At 40.1% G+C, this 15,940-nt stretch overlaps 2 protein-coding genes across 7 annotated transcripts in view; both read left to right on the forward strand.

The window, feature by feature from the left end:
- The window catches only part of OSBPL2 (oxysterol binding protein like 2), a 37,475-nt gene extending 29,568 nt beyond the window's left edge, over positions 1 to 7,907 (forward strand). For all 3 annotated transcript variants that reach the window (XM_062589255.1, XM_062589256.1, XM_062589257.1), the window contains exons 12-15: positions 852 to 980; positions 1,659 to 1,782; positions 2,435 to 2,525; positions 3,715 to 7,907. In XM_062589255.1, coding sequence (XP_062445239.1) covers positions 852 to 980; positions 1,659 to 1,782; positions 2,435 to 2,525; positions 3,715 to 3,817 — 447 coding nt within the window. In that variant the 3' untranslated portion in view covers positions 3,818 to 7,907. The remainder of the gene's footprint in view (positions 1 to 851; positions 981 to 1,658; positions 1,783 to 2,434; positions 2,526 to 3,714) is intronic.
- A 191-nt stretch (positions 7,908 to 8,098) lies between these two features.
- On the forward strand, positions 8,099 to 15,611 carry ADRM1 (ADRM1 26S proteasome ubiquitin receptor). 4 transcript variants are annotated; one of them, XM_062589389.1, is made up of 10 exons: positions 8,099 to 8,180; positions 9,051 to 9,261; positions 9,522 to 9,638; positions 9,724 to 9,847; positions 10,252 to 10,338; positions 12,516 to 12,597; positions 12,841 to 13,070; positions 13,373 to 13,530; positions 14,591 to 14,693; positions 15,386 to 15,611. In XM_062589389.1, the coding sequence occupies exons 2-10, from the start codon at positions 9,052 to 9,054 to the stop codon at positions 15,490 to 15,492; spliced, it is 1,218 nt and encodes a 405-aa protein (XP_062445373.1). In that variant the 5' UTR covers positions 8,099 to 8,180; position 9,051; the 3' UTR covers positions 15,493 to 15,611. The 4 variants fall into 4 exon arrangements, with proteins under 4 accessions (XP_062445373.1, XP_062445375.1, XP_062445374.1 ...); XM_062589391.1 differs by lacking the exon at positions 8,099 to 8,180 and adding an exon at positions 8,357 to 8,839 and having other exon boundaries at positions 12,841 to 12,962; XM_062589388.1 differs by lacking the exon at positions 8,099 to 8,180 and adding an exon at positions 8,358 to 8,839.
- The last annotated feature ends 329 nt before the right edge of the window (positions 15,612 to 15,940 follow it).

Below are 15,940 nucleotides of genomic sequence, written 5' to 3' on the forward strand. Positions count from 1 at the left end.
AAGCTTCTTAGAAGATGTCTGAACCGGGATGTGGGGATAAAAAGGCAAGACTTTTCTGTGCTTGAGAGGATAAGAGATCACTGCGCTCTCAGATGAGCTGTAAATGAACTCTTTTGTTGTCCTTTTATTATGTACAACTGAACAGAGTCTGGAATAGGGCAGCTGTGGCTTGGTCTACCGAGAGCAGCCTCTTGAAGAATATCTCTCTTAATTTTATGAATATAATAACAGCGCATCACTGATTCTGAGAACAAAGGAACTTAGAGAAATACACTATTCATAAACTTAAGTACAAAGCCTTCATAGTGAGAAAACTGGCAGTGATAATAGTTATTAGAATTTGGATCACAGGAGAACAAAGATTGGAAGAAAGGTGTGAGCATGTCTGTCTTCTAATCAAGCATCAAAATTTTTTTGCACATGATGAAGTGTTAACCAAAAGCAGACATGACCCTATTCATTTTCTTTCCTTTGCCATTGTGGGAATTAGTTTAAATTAGTTTTAACTCATTCCAACCCAAAGAAGTAATAGTTATGTAGACAAAACTAAGCTATGGGATAGGGCAGAAGGGAAGCTAGAGAGAAGATTCCTGAAAGACGTGAATTTACTACTTTATTTTTTAAAACAGAAAGAAGTTGTACATAGATGGTGAGAGACTATTCAGTGATAGTAGGAACAAGACATTAAAATGAAAATGAACAGTATATGGAGTGAGGAAAAGCAAACATAAGGGGTAAGGCAGAAATACTGGAGAGTGTTTTAAACCTTGAATTTTAACAGATTCAACAGTCATTCTGTAAAACTCTAGATGATTTCCCTTTTCCCCTGCCAAATGTTGTCTCTGTTTCAGAGTGAAGATGTTATTAAATCTGAAAATGATGAGGCTGATGATATGCCAGAGGTTCAAGACACAGTGCAGTTCATACCAGGCAGTAAATTGCTTTGGAGAATAAATTGTAGGCCACCAAACTCATCACAGGTAACTATTCCAATCAAGATGAATGTTCCTATCACAAGTGACTTTTGCAAGAGGACATGAGTAATGTTTAAAGGAAATCCTGTTGATATGTCTGCTTATTGATAGCTCTGGCAATTTTTCCTGCAGGAGCAAAATTATAATATGGCAAGCTGTCTGCGTAGTCCCTAGTCAGAACGTATTACTCCTACGTCAAAGTTGACAGAAAAAACGTATGCTCAGACTGCAGCTGCTTCAGTGTAGAGTCCAGTGTCTTTGTTTCAACTCATAATAGTAATAAGATTTTTTGCACCAAATGGTCCTGAATAAGTCCAGAGTATTGTCTTCTAAAATCAAAGAATACAGCTTTCTTGAGGAAAAAATACTTGTCTCCTAGTTTGAGATTTTTCTTTTATAAAGGCATGATATTAAATATCAGACATGGAGAAAATCTATCATGGTCCTCTGACTGCTTAAAAAATTAAAGGTGTGATTTTCTTCCCTTCCCTTCCCCTCCCGCCCCCCCAACAAAAAGAAGAAAAGCATTTTTGTATGAGCCAAAGTCTACTTTTGGGGTAGCTCAGAGGAGCGTTTTTGACTCTGTGATTACTCTTAGAAGTTTTGGTATATCAATTTGGTGTAGGAAACCTAATGCCGCTTTGCCAAAATAACTTGTATGTTATTTTTAATTTTCTTTTTAAGATGTACAATTTCACAAGTTTTGCTGTGAGTCTCAATGAGCTAGAAAAGGGTATGGAAGCAATATTAGCTCCTACTGATTGTCGGCTGCGTCCAGATATCAGAAACATGGAAGATGGAAACATGGGTATGTGTTTGCTGGGGGAAATACTAGGTTTGAGAGGGATGATTGAAAGGAAGTGGTTTCATATAGCAACACGGTGTTCTGTTTCTAATTCCTAATGTTGCCTGATTTTTTTTTTTTTACACTGTTCTAATGAACATACTTTTCAACAATATATAAAGTCTGTTTCTTTCTGAAAGTCTGGGAGAGCCAGTGTGTCCAAGATAAAGAGTCCAAAAACTACTATGCTGCATTATGGTGCAATTGCATGTTTAGTAAGCTGGATAAAATTGACAGATGTGCTTTGTTACTCTAGAATTTGTCTTGAGAAAACCTGTGGAGAAGAGATGTGCTCTGTTGCTCTGGAGTTTTTCAGGAAAAGCACATGGTGAAATAGTGAAAAAATGTTCAATTTTGTTATGTTCAGTCTGTGTTCTTTCCCACTGCCTGGATGTAGTGTTTCTGAGAAATAAAACACCAAAACTTTGATTCTACTAAGCATTTGTAGTAGCAACCCTTCTGAAGTGATGGTTTTAGTTTTTTGACTGAGATTGTCAAATGCTTTCTCTTATTTAAGTGAATCATACTCTCTTTCTCTGCAATCTTTTCCCTGTTTTCTGCTTTTTTTTGTTTTTATTTTGCTAAATAACCAATTCTTATTGAAATGTTTTGTTAGATCTGGCTAGCAAGGAAAAAGAGAGACTAGAAGAGAAACAAAGAGCTGCTCGCAAGGAGCGTGCAAAAGATGAAGTGGAGTGGCAGACACGGTAAGGGGCGGGAGGGGGAAGAAGCTGGGTATGCATTTAATGCTTAGAGTGGTTTGTTTTTACTATCTGAAATGTTTCTGTTCAAGACAATGTGTGCTTGACTTCCTGTAGGACAGCATAATTTGTAGTGTCACAGCATTTGCTGGGTCAATGTTTAAATAAATTAAGTAAATTGCTGATAATTTTGTCTTGGAGAAATTATCTTAACAATAAATGCTGAAACCTGCCATAATTAACTATGGCAATGCTGGATTCCCCCCCTTCTCCCCCTCCCCCACACACACAGAGGTCATCTTTTTATGTTAATGCATTAAATGTTAAGTATCATCTCCCCTTTAAATACTTCCTGCACTATTTTTGGCTGTTGAGTAGCATGTTGTAGCCTTCCGGGGCTCTTTAATTTCAAACTGTCATGACTTTTTGGCTTGGTTACTTCAGAAATTGATTTTTGATTGCATATTTAAGTGACTTTACTCCATGACGCAGGCTATGATTGAAAAGTGTGATTTGGCTCCTGCTTCTGCAACCGATTGTTTGCACAGATGCCAATGCTATGCAGTCTAATGTTGTACACACAGGCCAGTTTCTGCAGGTGTCTCCTTCGGAGGCAAGAATTTTTGGATGTTCCTATGATCTCATGAAATTCAGAAGAGAAAGCATTTTATTCACAAAAGCTGGAGGGAACAGCTACAAACTCTTCTTAGTTAATGGTTTTCAAAATCTCTTCTAGAGAACATAAAATTGATTTCAGTCAATATAGTCAAAAAGTGAGAATTTGTTGCCATTCTATGCAAAGTACAGCTCCATAGAACAAAACTTTTTCTGGTTTGGGCAGACTTGCAAAAAGGATCCTGGAACTGATTTGGCATCTTTTTTACAGAAAATTATCATACATGATCAAAAGTACCAATATATTCTTTATATTTAGAATGGGACAGCAATTTAAATATCTATTTCATATCTCTTCTTGACTTTACTTTAAAAAATACAAAATCAAGGATGGTTACCATTACATTGGAAGTTTAATGCTGTACTCTTAATGTTCTAAATACCTTTGGAGATAGTAGACTTTTTTTTTTCTGAGAGAAATCAATGTCTCTTTAGAATGTCTTGTGAAAGAGCAAAGTGCTTTTTTCCCCTTTTTAATAACTGTTCACTCTTAACAATTTTCTTTGTTTTTCTTCTGCAGATGGTTTCATCAAGGCAGTAACCCATACACTGGGACTCCAGATTGGCTGTACTCAGGTGGCTATTTCGATAGAAATTTCTCAGACTGTCCAGACATATACTGAAATTACTGAACCAATAGCTCATCTCATCTGGACATCTAGTTACTAGATTGCATTCTAAGCCAGTTACTCTGGTTTTGTTAATAGCAGAAGCCAGCTTTTCTAAGTAAATTTTAACAAAAATTCTATCACTCAACAATCGAGGATTTAATTATCGCTAACTTTGGATTGCCAGATATTTAAATACTGTTGCATTATTTCCAAAAAGCTGAAAATCATCAAATTTTCACTAATTTTTAAAATGATCTTTGGTTGTTCTTTTCTTTTCCTAGTTTCTTTGCCAGAAAGATATGCCATATCTGGTAGAGCTTGTAACAACCTTAAACTATGTAACTTTAATAAAATAAATAGAGATAATATCCTTGTTACTTAGTACAGCAGCGAAGAATCTGAGTTTTGGGGAACTTGGAATAGAGATGAAAAGTTAGTACGATACAAACATGATTACAGTTAGTACTGTTGCTATTCCCCATGAAGATATGTATGTGAAATTTTTAGATGGTATGTAGCACTACGTGGGGATTGGAGCTTCTGGCCCCTCCCTCCCTCCCTACCTCTTTCTCTCTCTCTCTCTCAAGCCGGTTCAATACTTCAAAGACTAGCAGGAACAAAACACAAAATGTTAGCTTCTCAAACTGTAGTTGTCTGTTACAGAGTCTTCACAATCTTTGGACACTGTGAGTATTAAACTGTGTACCTGTGATAAAATTATACAAAACAGGGGAAGGGAAGGGTGCATTAAAAAAAAAAAGACTGCTTTTTCTGAAGTAAAATGCTGTTCTTAAAATATAGGAAGCTTCAGAAATAATTGTAGGAATGTTGAGGTAGTTATAATGTAAAATATTGCTTGCTACCACTTGGAGCCTTAGATCTCCAGCACTACTTTTGGCAGCTTTGGCACTGTGTATACTTGTAGACTAAACTTTCATTTGGAAGCACTTGGTAGACATATCCACCCACATTCATATTTTGGGGATGTTTTTGTTTGCATGTCTTTATTAAGTTATGTCTGTTGTCTGTGTCGTGAAAAAGCAGAACCAATTTAAAGCTGTGGCATAGTTAATACCTATTACAAGTTTTCAAATTTTGTGAGCACGTGCAGTCATACAAGTGGATTTTTTTTTTGTTCCTTGTTGAAATATCGAAGCCATATAATACTGGAACTCTTAACTACAGATCAATTATTGATGCATTCATTTTCCTTCAAAATGATACACTTCTGAGAGGGGGAAAGAGGCTTGGAAAATTTAAGTCAGACAATTTTAATTTTAATGTTGCTTGGGTTTTTTAATGAAATCTTTTAATTTAATAACCAGGGAAACTGCAGAGTGGCTGCAGTGCAGCTAAGTTTACAGTAATTCAGACATTGCTGGTGTTAAGCACCAGCAGCTTGAATTAGTGGAAGAATTGATCTAAGTGATGCCCAAACACTTGTGGTTTCATCCAAAGACTAGCTCTAGAATTGCTTCTCCCAGACAAAGGATTAAAAAATAAAAGAAAAACATCACCTTGGTGAAGCGTTTTTGTAGGAAATCATGCATTTAAAGATCAGATTAACTTTAACTTTGTTGGGATTTAGTTGCCTTCTTCATTGGAAAAATAAACAAGAGAAACTGTAAAAATTCAATGCAATAAATAAGGGCATAATCTGAAATGTGCTCATGGCAACCTTTTTCTATTGCCAGAAATTGGACTTTGTCTGAAAGACTGCAATGAGCATAAAACCTAGACTTGGAAATGTGGGGCAAACAAATTAATATTTGTTCCCAGTAGACGCTTGGCTTTTAAGAGAGATTGCTGATCCTCATGGAACAGCATAAAAATACTTTTAGCTTTTCTGTAAAAATGTGATGGCTTTTACAGATACTGTATCCCCCTTTCTAAACTCACTGTAAGCATAGTAGGGAACCATTTATGTAGGTGAGGCTTGAAAGAATGCATATATTAAGCTGGTTTAAAATATCAAAGTTTAAAACTTTTTTGAACTAAATAGCATGTCCAGTGTTATACTACTGTTTTTAAAGCATTATGTGTAAATTGAAATTGCCAGAATGGAAAAATGATAGTATTTGCTAAAGAAATACTCTATACTCTATAAGAAATAATGTACAGGTTAGCAACTCTCTCTAAATTAAATCTAAGTCAAGATTTAAATTCGGAAGACCTAACCTCTTTTATGCAAAAACATGAAAAGATCATAGCAGCATGTTTAATCCAAACTGCATTATAGCCTTTTCATGTATTAAAAAAGGGAAGACCTCTAAAATAAGACCATTTTTTTCTTTATCCCCTTCTCCCCTTCCATTAGTGTATTGGGTTTTTTTGGTAAAAATTCTGTCTTGGTTGCAAGCCTATTCTCTATATAGTTTATTATTCTTCATTGAAAATATTTACAAAATATTTTTCCATCACTGATGAAAAGTATGTGTTTGGCTGGCCATGAGATGCATACTACAAAATTTTGATTACTCTGAAAGTGGAAAAGTTTTATTTTAAATGCAGATCTCACCTCAGTAGTTTACTTGTCAAAACATTGATAACTTTGCACCTTTTAAAAGAATGTCACTTTTATAACTTGATTAAACACTGACTGTATATAAAATAACTGTGTTAGTATATGTTAATATAGCTGTGTAGAAATATCATCTAGAAAGAAATTATTATAAATCCTTAACACCCTTTAGACCTCTAGATGGTGAGAGAGAGGTTTTTGTAAAGTGTGACCTTCATACTAGGGCAACTGTTTTGTAGGGCAAGGAAACGGTTGGAGATTACTCTGGCTTTATTGCTGAGCCAGTGTCAGATCACTTACATTTTGTGTTCCTCTTGATGCTTATAGACAAATATGATTTAAATTAGAGCTTTGGACACCCCCGTCCTTCCCAGATTTCGCTCTTTCTGCATGTAAGTGGACTCAATTCTTTAACAGTGTGTTGCTGTGCAGTACATTGGATATAAGAAATGTGGGATGATACCAATGTACACTGAGAGCTGTCATGGCAAAGGGCACGTAGTTGGTGGAACTCATTTCTGAAATGTGCAAGGCAAAAGAAAGGGCCTGGGAGTCTTGGTGGGAACATTCTTACTGCAGCAGGAGCCGCACAATACTATGTGCTAAAAGAAGCCAAGTGTTAACTGGAGAAGGGGAATAAGTGGAGTTTTACTGTAAAAAAAAAAAAAATAGTGGCAGTGAAAAACTTACTTTATAGTCACTGTATAGCTTCTTGTTTGTCTTTGAGGCCAATGTCATATTGCAGATTGAGAACAGCTTTTTCAAACATCAAGCATTTATATAATTACTAGTACCTAGATTAATGATGACAGGAAGTGTATACTCTAAAGTAGTAAGAAAAACAACTAATTAGCAGTATTTATCTCATTCTAATAATTAAAAATCAATTCTCAGTTCTTTGAAATAAAACAGTGAGACTTTATTTTTCTGAAGTTAAAAAAATCTCCTAAATCTCTTCTAAAGTTGAACTGCTGTAAAAGACTTCAGCTCCGCTGTTGTAGGGCGTTGTGGGTGACGAAGCGGCCAGTGTCTAACGGCGGAGCGCAGCGGCCCCTCGGTCCCTCCTCGGCGGGGAGGCCAAGGGCTGCGCTTCCCCCGAGCGTCCAGTCCCTCCCGCTAGACCTCCTGCTGAGCGCCGCAGGCATTTGGCTGTACTCTGTGGCTTGTGCTCATTGAAAACACCCATGACCTAGGTCACCTGTATGATAAAGCAATACTTAAATTATGTAAAGCTCATTATTTCTAACACCTGGTTTGACTTTTGGTATGTTTTTATAGCATGAAAAGATTAAAAATGCTTATATCCAGAATTCCAGTCCACTCTGATTTCTACTTCTATGAAGCTTCTTGCCTTACTGGATTGCAGTTTCCCTGCTCCTCGCCCCGCGTCTGCCTTGCCCACCTTGCATGAGCCTGCTGGCAACAAAAATGCTCTGGTGAAATGGATTTATTTTTATAATATTTAATAACTGTCAATACCCATCTCTATTAACAACCGTTGGGCTTTTTAGAGACGTCTGTACAGGTTTGTGGACATACGTGTAAAACTGTAAATCTGAATAAAGGTCATTTTGGAGAAGACACCGCGCCTGCGGCCTTTGCTTGCTCAGCGGCGGGGCGGGGCGGGCGCGCCGCCATCTTACTCCGCGCTCCGCCCCGCGGCCGTTATGACACAGCACAATGGCGGGGGGCGGTACGGGCGCGGTGCACGCCGGGCCGCCCGCGTTTGATTGACGGCGGCGACGGCCAACCCGCTGGGGCGCGGCGGGCGTGGGCGGTGCCGCGGCGGGCGGGGTTCCGGCGCGCGGAGCAGGAAGAGCGGAGCGGGGCCTGCGGGCGCGGCGGCGGCGGCAGGTACCGGCGCGGGGTGAGGGGGGGGCATGGCCGTGCCGGGCTCCCCAGCCCCCCGCCCGCCCGCCCGCCGCCTCCTTGGGGACCTGCGCGGCGCGGCCCTGGGGGCAGTCACGGGCCCGGCCCGGCCCGGCCGCCGTGACTAAGCGCTGGGGGCTGGGCGGCGGCGGGGGGCCCTCCCGAGGCGGCGGCGGCGGCGGCGTGTTCCCGCGGCCCTCTGGAGCGGCCCCGGCCCCTTGGGGCGTGCGGAGCCGCAGGGGGAGTTTGGCGGCGCCCCGTCCCCGCCGGGCGTCACTGGGGCCGCTGATGAGAATCCCGAACTGCTGGTTAGAAGCGTCCTAAAAGCAACTGCGAAGTTGTTTGGGCTGATACCATGAGCTGTTTTAAGATAGTGACGTCTGCACGCGCTAACTTGGCAAACAAATTATTTGGGAAACATAATCTTTGGGCTGCTCGGAAATTGCCGTGTGTGAGGCCGTGGGGACATACAGTGCTCGGTAGCAAAGAGGTTGACCACGGAGATGAGTTTTGGCACTAGTTGCTGAAGCAGGAGTCAGAAAATCAGGATTACAGCAGATTTTTATGCAGTTAAGATCTCACTGATCCTGTGAACCATGATACCAGAGGAAGACGTTTCGGGGAGAAGGTGATTGCATTTTCAGGTGTGTTAGCAGAAGTGCTCCTTGTCATTAATGGAGTTATATGGAGGCGCCTTTCTTCATTCTGCTTTCTAGGGTTCTGTTTTAGTTTTTGGAGTGCCTTGCTGTCTCCTGGAGCCAGTGGAACAGGTTCCTTTTGCAAAATTTGTTTTGTAAAGTCTTGAGAGAATATGGGAAGTTTTCCATCATATTTGCTGATCTTTCTCTATTCCAGGATGTCTTCAGGTGCATTGTTTCCAAGCCTGGTGCCAGGCTCCCGTGGCTCTTCCAGCAAATACCTGGTGGAATTTCGGGCAGGAAAGATGTCCCTGAAAGGCAGCACTGTAACCCCAGACAAAAGAAAAGGCCTCGTTTACATCCAGCAAACTGATGATTCCCTCATTCACTTTTGCTGGAAAGACAGGACTTCAGGCAATGTTGAAGATGTAAGTACAGCTTTTTATTTCAAGGTATTTAAGTCACAATGTTGTCTTGTTTCTGTTTTGTCCGCATGCTGAAAGAGCTTTTCTAAGACAAATTAAGGTGAGAATGTCACTGACTTGACAGACAGGCATGTTTAAATCGTCTCTTCTCTGAGGAATAGCAAGAAAGAGGGCTTGAGGAGGATGGCGGAGGCTTTTGTGGGAGACCAAGAGGAGTAAGAATTATTTCCTAAAACATTTTTTCCTACTGCTGTATTTTCCAGGATTTGATTATTTTTCCTGATGACTGCGAATTCAAGAGGGTACCTCAGTGTACTACTGGTCGTGTGTACGTGCTGAAATTCAAAGCAGGATCAAAACGACTCTTCTTCTGGATGCAGGTTTGTGAGAAATAAATAACATAGGTCTTGAAACAAAAATAAACTTCCAGTTTGTCTTGAAGGTATAAAAGCAACTTTCTTACAGGAGCCTAAGACAGATAAAGATGAAGAACACTGCCGTAAAGTGAACGAGTATCTCAACAATCCACCAATGCCTGGTGCTTTGGGTGGTAATGCGAGTGGAGGCCATGAGCTCTCAGCGTTAGGAGGTACAGTCCATTCTTTGCTCTTAAATGTGAGAAGCTTTTTTAGAAAATAAGATCCTGTGGTTTCCTATGAAGAAATTCCTTAGGACTTTGGAGGGTGAGTTGGGAATGATGTTAATACAAGTGTAAACATGCTTTTAGCAGAATAAAATGTGCTGTTGTAATAGGTGCAGGTTAAAGGTAAGACTGTCAGAAGAAATCTCTTTTTTGCTAACAGATTCTCTGGAGTCTTACCTCTTTGTGAAGCCAAGTTGCATTTGTCTTTTATGAGCATCATGAATCAGTAAACACTTGAAACTGTTTTTTCCATACAGAATGTGATGCCAATTAATCTCCTGCTGTTTGAGCCGGAGTGCTGTGAAAAAAATATGTGAATATGTTGTGTTTCAGAATGTTTTTGTTTTTAGGTGAGGGTGGCTTGCAAAGCCTTCTTGGAAACATGAGCCATAACCAGCTCATGCAGCTGATCGGACCCACGGGCTTAGGAGGACTTGGTAAAATGCTTTAATATCTTTATGCCAAAATGGTATTTTCTCCTGCCAGGTTAAATCTTACCTGACAATGAATATTTTCAAGTAGTGCTATTGATTTGAATAGCACTTCCTTGACATGAGAAAGCAAGGCCCTACCTCAAAGATGAGCTATAGAGGAAAAAAAAAGGATGCAGGAAAGGAAGGGAAACAGAATGCAGCCCTCCTGTTAGGGCTCAGTGTGCAAGGAATGTAGGTTCTGCTCCTTGCTTCACTGAATCTTTCACTTTTCCCCCTCTTTTCTTCCTCCTAAATATTCACTGAAGCAGGGATTAAACAACTGAGATTTGTCCCATTTGGATACCTCAGTTATCAAGCTACAGAGCCTTGCTCATGTAGTCTCTGATACAGTGAATATTTGTGTGCAAAGTAGAATGGCTTCAAGAGGAAGGCTGGAGTGTACCTACTGCTGCAGTTTATAGCTCGGAAGGGCTTAGGGCTTTCTCTTCTGGGCATTGCTGGGAAGAGCTTCAATCACTGAGCTGTTTTTCTGAAGGGAGTGGGAGATAGGCTGGGGTCCCTGTTGCAGTCTGCTCTTAACACTGCCCATGCTCAAAAGCCTAATAGACCATTTATTGAGAAATCAGACCCCGTCGTTGAAGTAGGCAAAGGAATACTTAGCAGGTGACAGTGATAAAGGTTTGGTGCCTAAGCTCCAAAGTCCTTTTTTTTGGATCTAGCCTTAGTGTCGTTGTAAGCTTCAAACGCAGATCTGATGTTGGAAGATACTGACTTCTTAGGATGTGTTTGGAAAAGGCTTCCTTTCCTTGCTTCCTTCTTGAAGCTTCACAGGACTCCTGAAACTTATTTTCTCTTACTATCAGTACTTGTTGTCAGCAGCTATTCTTTCTTTGCCTTTGTATCTAATTGTAAGACAGCTTGACACAAAGCTAACTACTGTAATGCAAAAAAAATCATCTACTTGAGTCTGCAAACAGTGTTTTTGATGAAACTGGATGGATCTTTCTCCCTAGTTATATATTCTTTTACATCTTGTTTGCATCTCTCTCGGGACTCTGCCTTTACTGCAGCTCCTGGGTAAACTTTTCCTAGCAAGGACATAGTAGATTAGCATGTGCTACAGCCTGGTTAGCTTTACTCTGCTGTTTCTGCTGCTGTGGAAGCAATGTGATTAGTGAACAGGTCCCTGATAGATGGCTTACTGCTTGCTCTGACCTCTCCATATTTCTGCAGTTTCAGTCAATGATGTGTTTGCTACTGGAGCACTGTGATTCTGTCCTCTGTGTTTGCAGACTGTTCCCAAAAGGTAGATGATGAATGCAGATTCTTGTATAGGAAAGTGTATCTAATTAGATGTGGCATAAGAAACCCTTGAATGGGAAGCATGTAGTAAATGGAGCATTTAGCCAATGTGGCTCAGGAATCCTGGTCACTGGTAACTGATGGATTTAGAAGCCAAACCATTCCCTAGCTCTTTTTAGCTGATGTTCTTGATGCTGCTGCAAGTTCTTGGTAGCTGTGAATAGCAGTATGAATGAAGGAGGCTGTGATTCTAATTTCTTTCGCATATGACAGTTGGCTGAAAGGCCACGCACTGGTTTTCTGTTGTTTTTTCCTGATCACTGTTCTGCTGGGAGCACTTCACTCGTGCATGGAATTGTCTTTATTTTGCCCTGCTTGTAAAGTGTTTAAGGACTCGGTTGTTTCTGCTGCTGCATCTCTGTATTAGATATGAAGTTACAAGAAGTCTGTCTGTATGGGGGAAGACTCAAAAGTTGTCTCTACAGTCTTTCTGCTGAGGGCCTCTTTAAAGTTTAGAGAAAATTTGAATTTTTTTGGAAACTAGTAGAGAAGACGGTATGGGTTCTCTGATAATGATTATGTATATATGGCACAAACCAAACTCATTTCATCCTTGTGAAAAGCTAGAAATTTGAGTAATTTCTAAAATGTGCAACTATCTTTAAGACAGTTTTCTAATAGGCATGCAAGATCAGAAAATGAGAGCTGTTTGTTTACAGAAAGGGGGGGAGGGGTTGGTCTAGGTTCTTTCACCCCCTCCTCCTTTATTTTAGCCAATAAAACCTTTCAGGTACAAGAATGACCTCTCTGGACCCAGAGAGGTGCAAAAAAAAAAAAAAGTTGTTTCTAAATCTGGTTTTTTTTTATCTTTATGGAAGGTGGGCTGGGTGCACTGACGGGTCCTGGGCTGGCTAGTTTGCTTGGAAGTGGGGGACCACCAACCAGCAGTTCATCATCAAGGTAGGATACCTATGTGATCTGAATTTGTAATATTTTTGTAATGTAAAATTGCCACTCATGTGGGAGGAATTGTGACCTATTAAACAGAGAGTATAATGGGAATTAAGATTGCTTAATGCTCTCTAGAATGAGAGTGGTAGCTCTTTTTTTTTTGCAAGGGCTTGAAAAGAAGGTTTCTCGGGGGGAGAGTGGAGAGGGCAAAACTCTTTTTGCAGGTAATTAGTTATACTAATTACCTTCCAGCTCTCGCAGCCAGTCAGCTGCTGTGACACCATCTTCCACAACCTCTTCTACGCGTGTAACTCCTGCCCCATCTGTTCCTGCGGCTGCATCTGTGACCAGTCCGAGTCCTGTACCGAGTTCGGGTAATGGAACCAGCTCAGCCACAAGCCCAACCCAGCCCATTCAATTGAGTGACCTTCAGAACATTTTAGCTACTATGAATGTGCCATCTGGAGCAGGAGGACAGCAAGGTAACAGTATTCTGACCAGACAGCTGTTGGATCCAGGAGTCCTTTGGAGCTGTTTTACTGTCCTATCCTGTTCCAAATTGGTTTGAAAGGTCTCTTAAATTTTTTTGTTCTTTTTTTCATTTGAGTGCCATTCTTTTTGACTGCTTCAAGAATCTTAATCTTGTTCCAAAACTGAGAGTGAGCAAGGATGCCAGCAATTTGCTCAATACACTTCAGTACTCCACTGACAAAATCATTTGGTTAGCGTGGCAAAATGTGTTTTTTTTGTACATAGTCTAACAATCAACCATTTTTCTTCCTAGTTGACTTGGCTACTGTTCTGACTCCTGAGATAATGGCTCCCATTCTGGCCAATGCTGAAGTTCAAGAGCGGTTAATGCCTTATCTTCCTTCAGGGGAATCTCTGCCACAGACAGCAGAAGAAATTCAGAATACTCTGACATCTCCTCAGTTTCAGCAGGTAGATGCCTAGCTGTCACTGAAGTGCAGCTCTCCTTTCCTCCTTCCCTACGTGGGGTGACTTGTGTTGCCCTGCTTTTTCAGGTTTTTGCCACAGTTCAGAGCAGGAAGCTATTCTGTAGACGTGGAAGCGGGGAAGGATGTGACTTAATGAAAGTCACTATTCACTTTTTCCTTCCTTCCTGTGGTTGCCCAACGGCAGATTAGAATATTTTACCTTCTCTTTTGGAATTGGGCTTTACCTTTCTCTGTACTATAAAGGCCATCTCTGGCAAATTACAGCAGATGTTGTAGCAAATTCATTATTTTCTTTTTTAAAATGACTTCTACACTGTCTTAAAAATAGTTTCAGGTGACTGCACAAATGATTGGAAGGGAAAGAGGTGCTGGTGTTTACATCCTTTTTTTTCTTTTAAAACACTAGTATGTAATTCAAAGTATGGTTAGGCATACTTTTATCAGGTTAATTTTGGTTTATTGTAGGCCATCTCAAACTATGCATACTGAAATTTGTCATACAAAATTTCATTGGCTAAGAAGGATGTCTTTAGGTTAAACTATGACAACCTCTTTTGTGCAGACAAGACTTCAGAAATGAAGGATATTTTTCATTGGATATTTGATAGAGTATTCTGCAGGTAGATAAAAGCTTAAGTAAGTTGTCCATGCTCTAAATTAGCTGGAAGTTATGTCACTGTGGTTTGGGGTGCTGCTAAGTCTATGTTCTAGCAGGGCATATCAATTTGTGCTTTTTGCAGCAGTGTCCCTGGCTTTATGGTATCTCGAGTTGGTTAAAAGCAAGTATTGTTCCTGATGATTGCAAAATACTCACAGGGCCTGTGGTGACAAGAGGCAGTTCAGAGCCTGACCACAGTGCAGTATTTTTTTTTAAAGGTGGGAGGCTGCTCCCAGATAGGTCATACAGTCAACATACTGTAATAGGTTATGGAAATGTACAGAGAGAGAATGCTGTCATCATTATAATATTACATGGCAGCCATGTAGTGTTGGAAAAAAAAACAATGCGAACTTTGTTTGATGCTGTTGACTTTAATCCACAGGCATTGAGCATGTTCAGTGCTGCCTTAGCTTCTGGACAGCTTGGCCCTCTAATGAGTCAGTTTGGCTTACCAGCAGAGGCGGTAGATGCAGCAAATAAAGGTGGTAAGTATTTATGTTGTTGAGAGCATGATTAAGTATCCCTTTTGCATTGTACATAAATGTTGCATGTAGATGCTGAGTAACTTACTTTCCGAAGTTTACTCTTGTGCTTTCTTAAAACGAAAACGTATGTATGTATGTGGCTCAGGTTTTCTTCAGCAGATGCAGCTAGTGCTGTCAGACTGACATTAGAGAATTCAGGGTTCTGCAAAGAGATGTGCTGAGTAGCTTTGTGACTGTTTTCTTGAAAGCAAGAGATACAAAAGATTCTGGAAATGTCATAGTCACCTTGTTTAGGAATGCTTTCGTTGTGAGAATCTTTAATGATTCATTTGAAATAAGTGCACAATTGGGGCCTTAAGCACTCTGAGGGAAGGGAGGGTATCAGTTTTCCCTGATGAGCTTTTAGAATCCCTTCCATTATCTATCTAAGTAAACCTCTTAGGCTGCCTGTACACAGTGTTAAACTCCATAAAATGCTGGTGGTGGCAGAGGTACCCAAATGTGCACCGTATCTGAATGCCTGTTAAAACTGTCTTCTCTAGAAGAGAAGAATTTTTGTAAGTAAGTAAGTAGAAGAGTCTTTCTAAACAAACAGTTTGTTTTTCAACTAAGGAAGCTTAACCTCCTGCGGAGAATGAATGCTACCTCTAAAAATGCAAAGTTAAATAACTAACACGATGTTTAACTTTTAGATGTAGAAGCGTTTGCCAAAGCAATGCAGAACAGTGTCAAGTCAGACCAAAAGGAAGGCGACTCTAAGGACAAGAAAGATGAAGAGGAAGATATGAGTTTAGATTAAGTTATTTGCTCTTCGTTACAGATATTCCTAGATACTAACTTAAGCAACTGTAGTAGGATTACTAACTTCATATTATGCTTATATAAATCTACAAATAAAGGAATTTTCTTTATCTGCCATATTGGGTTTCTCAGTCTATTTAGCATGCACTTCAGTAGTACTTGCTGTTTATTTTCAGTGGAGGTGTTTGCAGTTCAGTTCAGTTTTAATGTGTTTGTCATCAGGCTAGCACAGTTCTTTAGATTTCCTTGTGATGGAGTCCTGAGAGTTGAACTCAGAACTCCATAGTTGAGAACTATGTAGTTAGATAGAATCTCAGTGTTAATTCTAAGTGGAAAATAGGAAGTTACTTGCTTGCGCTTTGTTATGTTGCTGCTGTGCATAGCTGAAAGTTGTGAAAAATATTTTTACTTGGGTAAGCAGTGGGTAGTTACCTTAAGACTGGGGG

The sequence above is a fragment of the Rhea pennata genome, chromosome 16 (genome assembly GCF_028389875.1).
Source record: "Rhea pennata isolate bPtePen1 chromosome 16, bPtePen1.pri, whole genome shotgun sequence".
Taxonomy (NCBI): Eukaryota; Metazoa; Chordata; class Aves; order Rheiformes; family Rheidae; genus Rhea; species Rhea pennata.

Bases quoted from the DNA above. Each gene is read 5' to 3' on its own strand.
- ADRM1 (XM_062589389.1), top strand. From the start codon at position 9,052: ATGTCTTCAGGTGCATTGTTTCCAAGCCTGGTGCCAGGCTCCCGTGGC. The intron at 10,339-12,515 runs GTAAAATGCTTT...TCTTTATGGAAG, and splicing joins CACGGGCTTAGGAGGACTTG to GTGGGCTGGGTGCACTGACG. The intron at 14,694-15,385 runs GTAAGTATTTAT...TTTAACTTTTAG, and splicing joins AGATGCAGCAAATAAAGGTG to ATGTAGAAGCGTTTGCCAAA.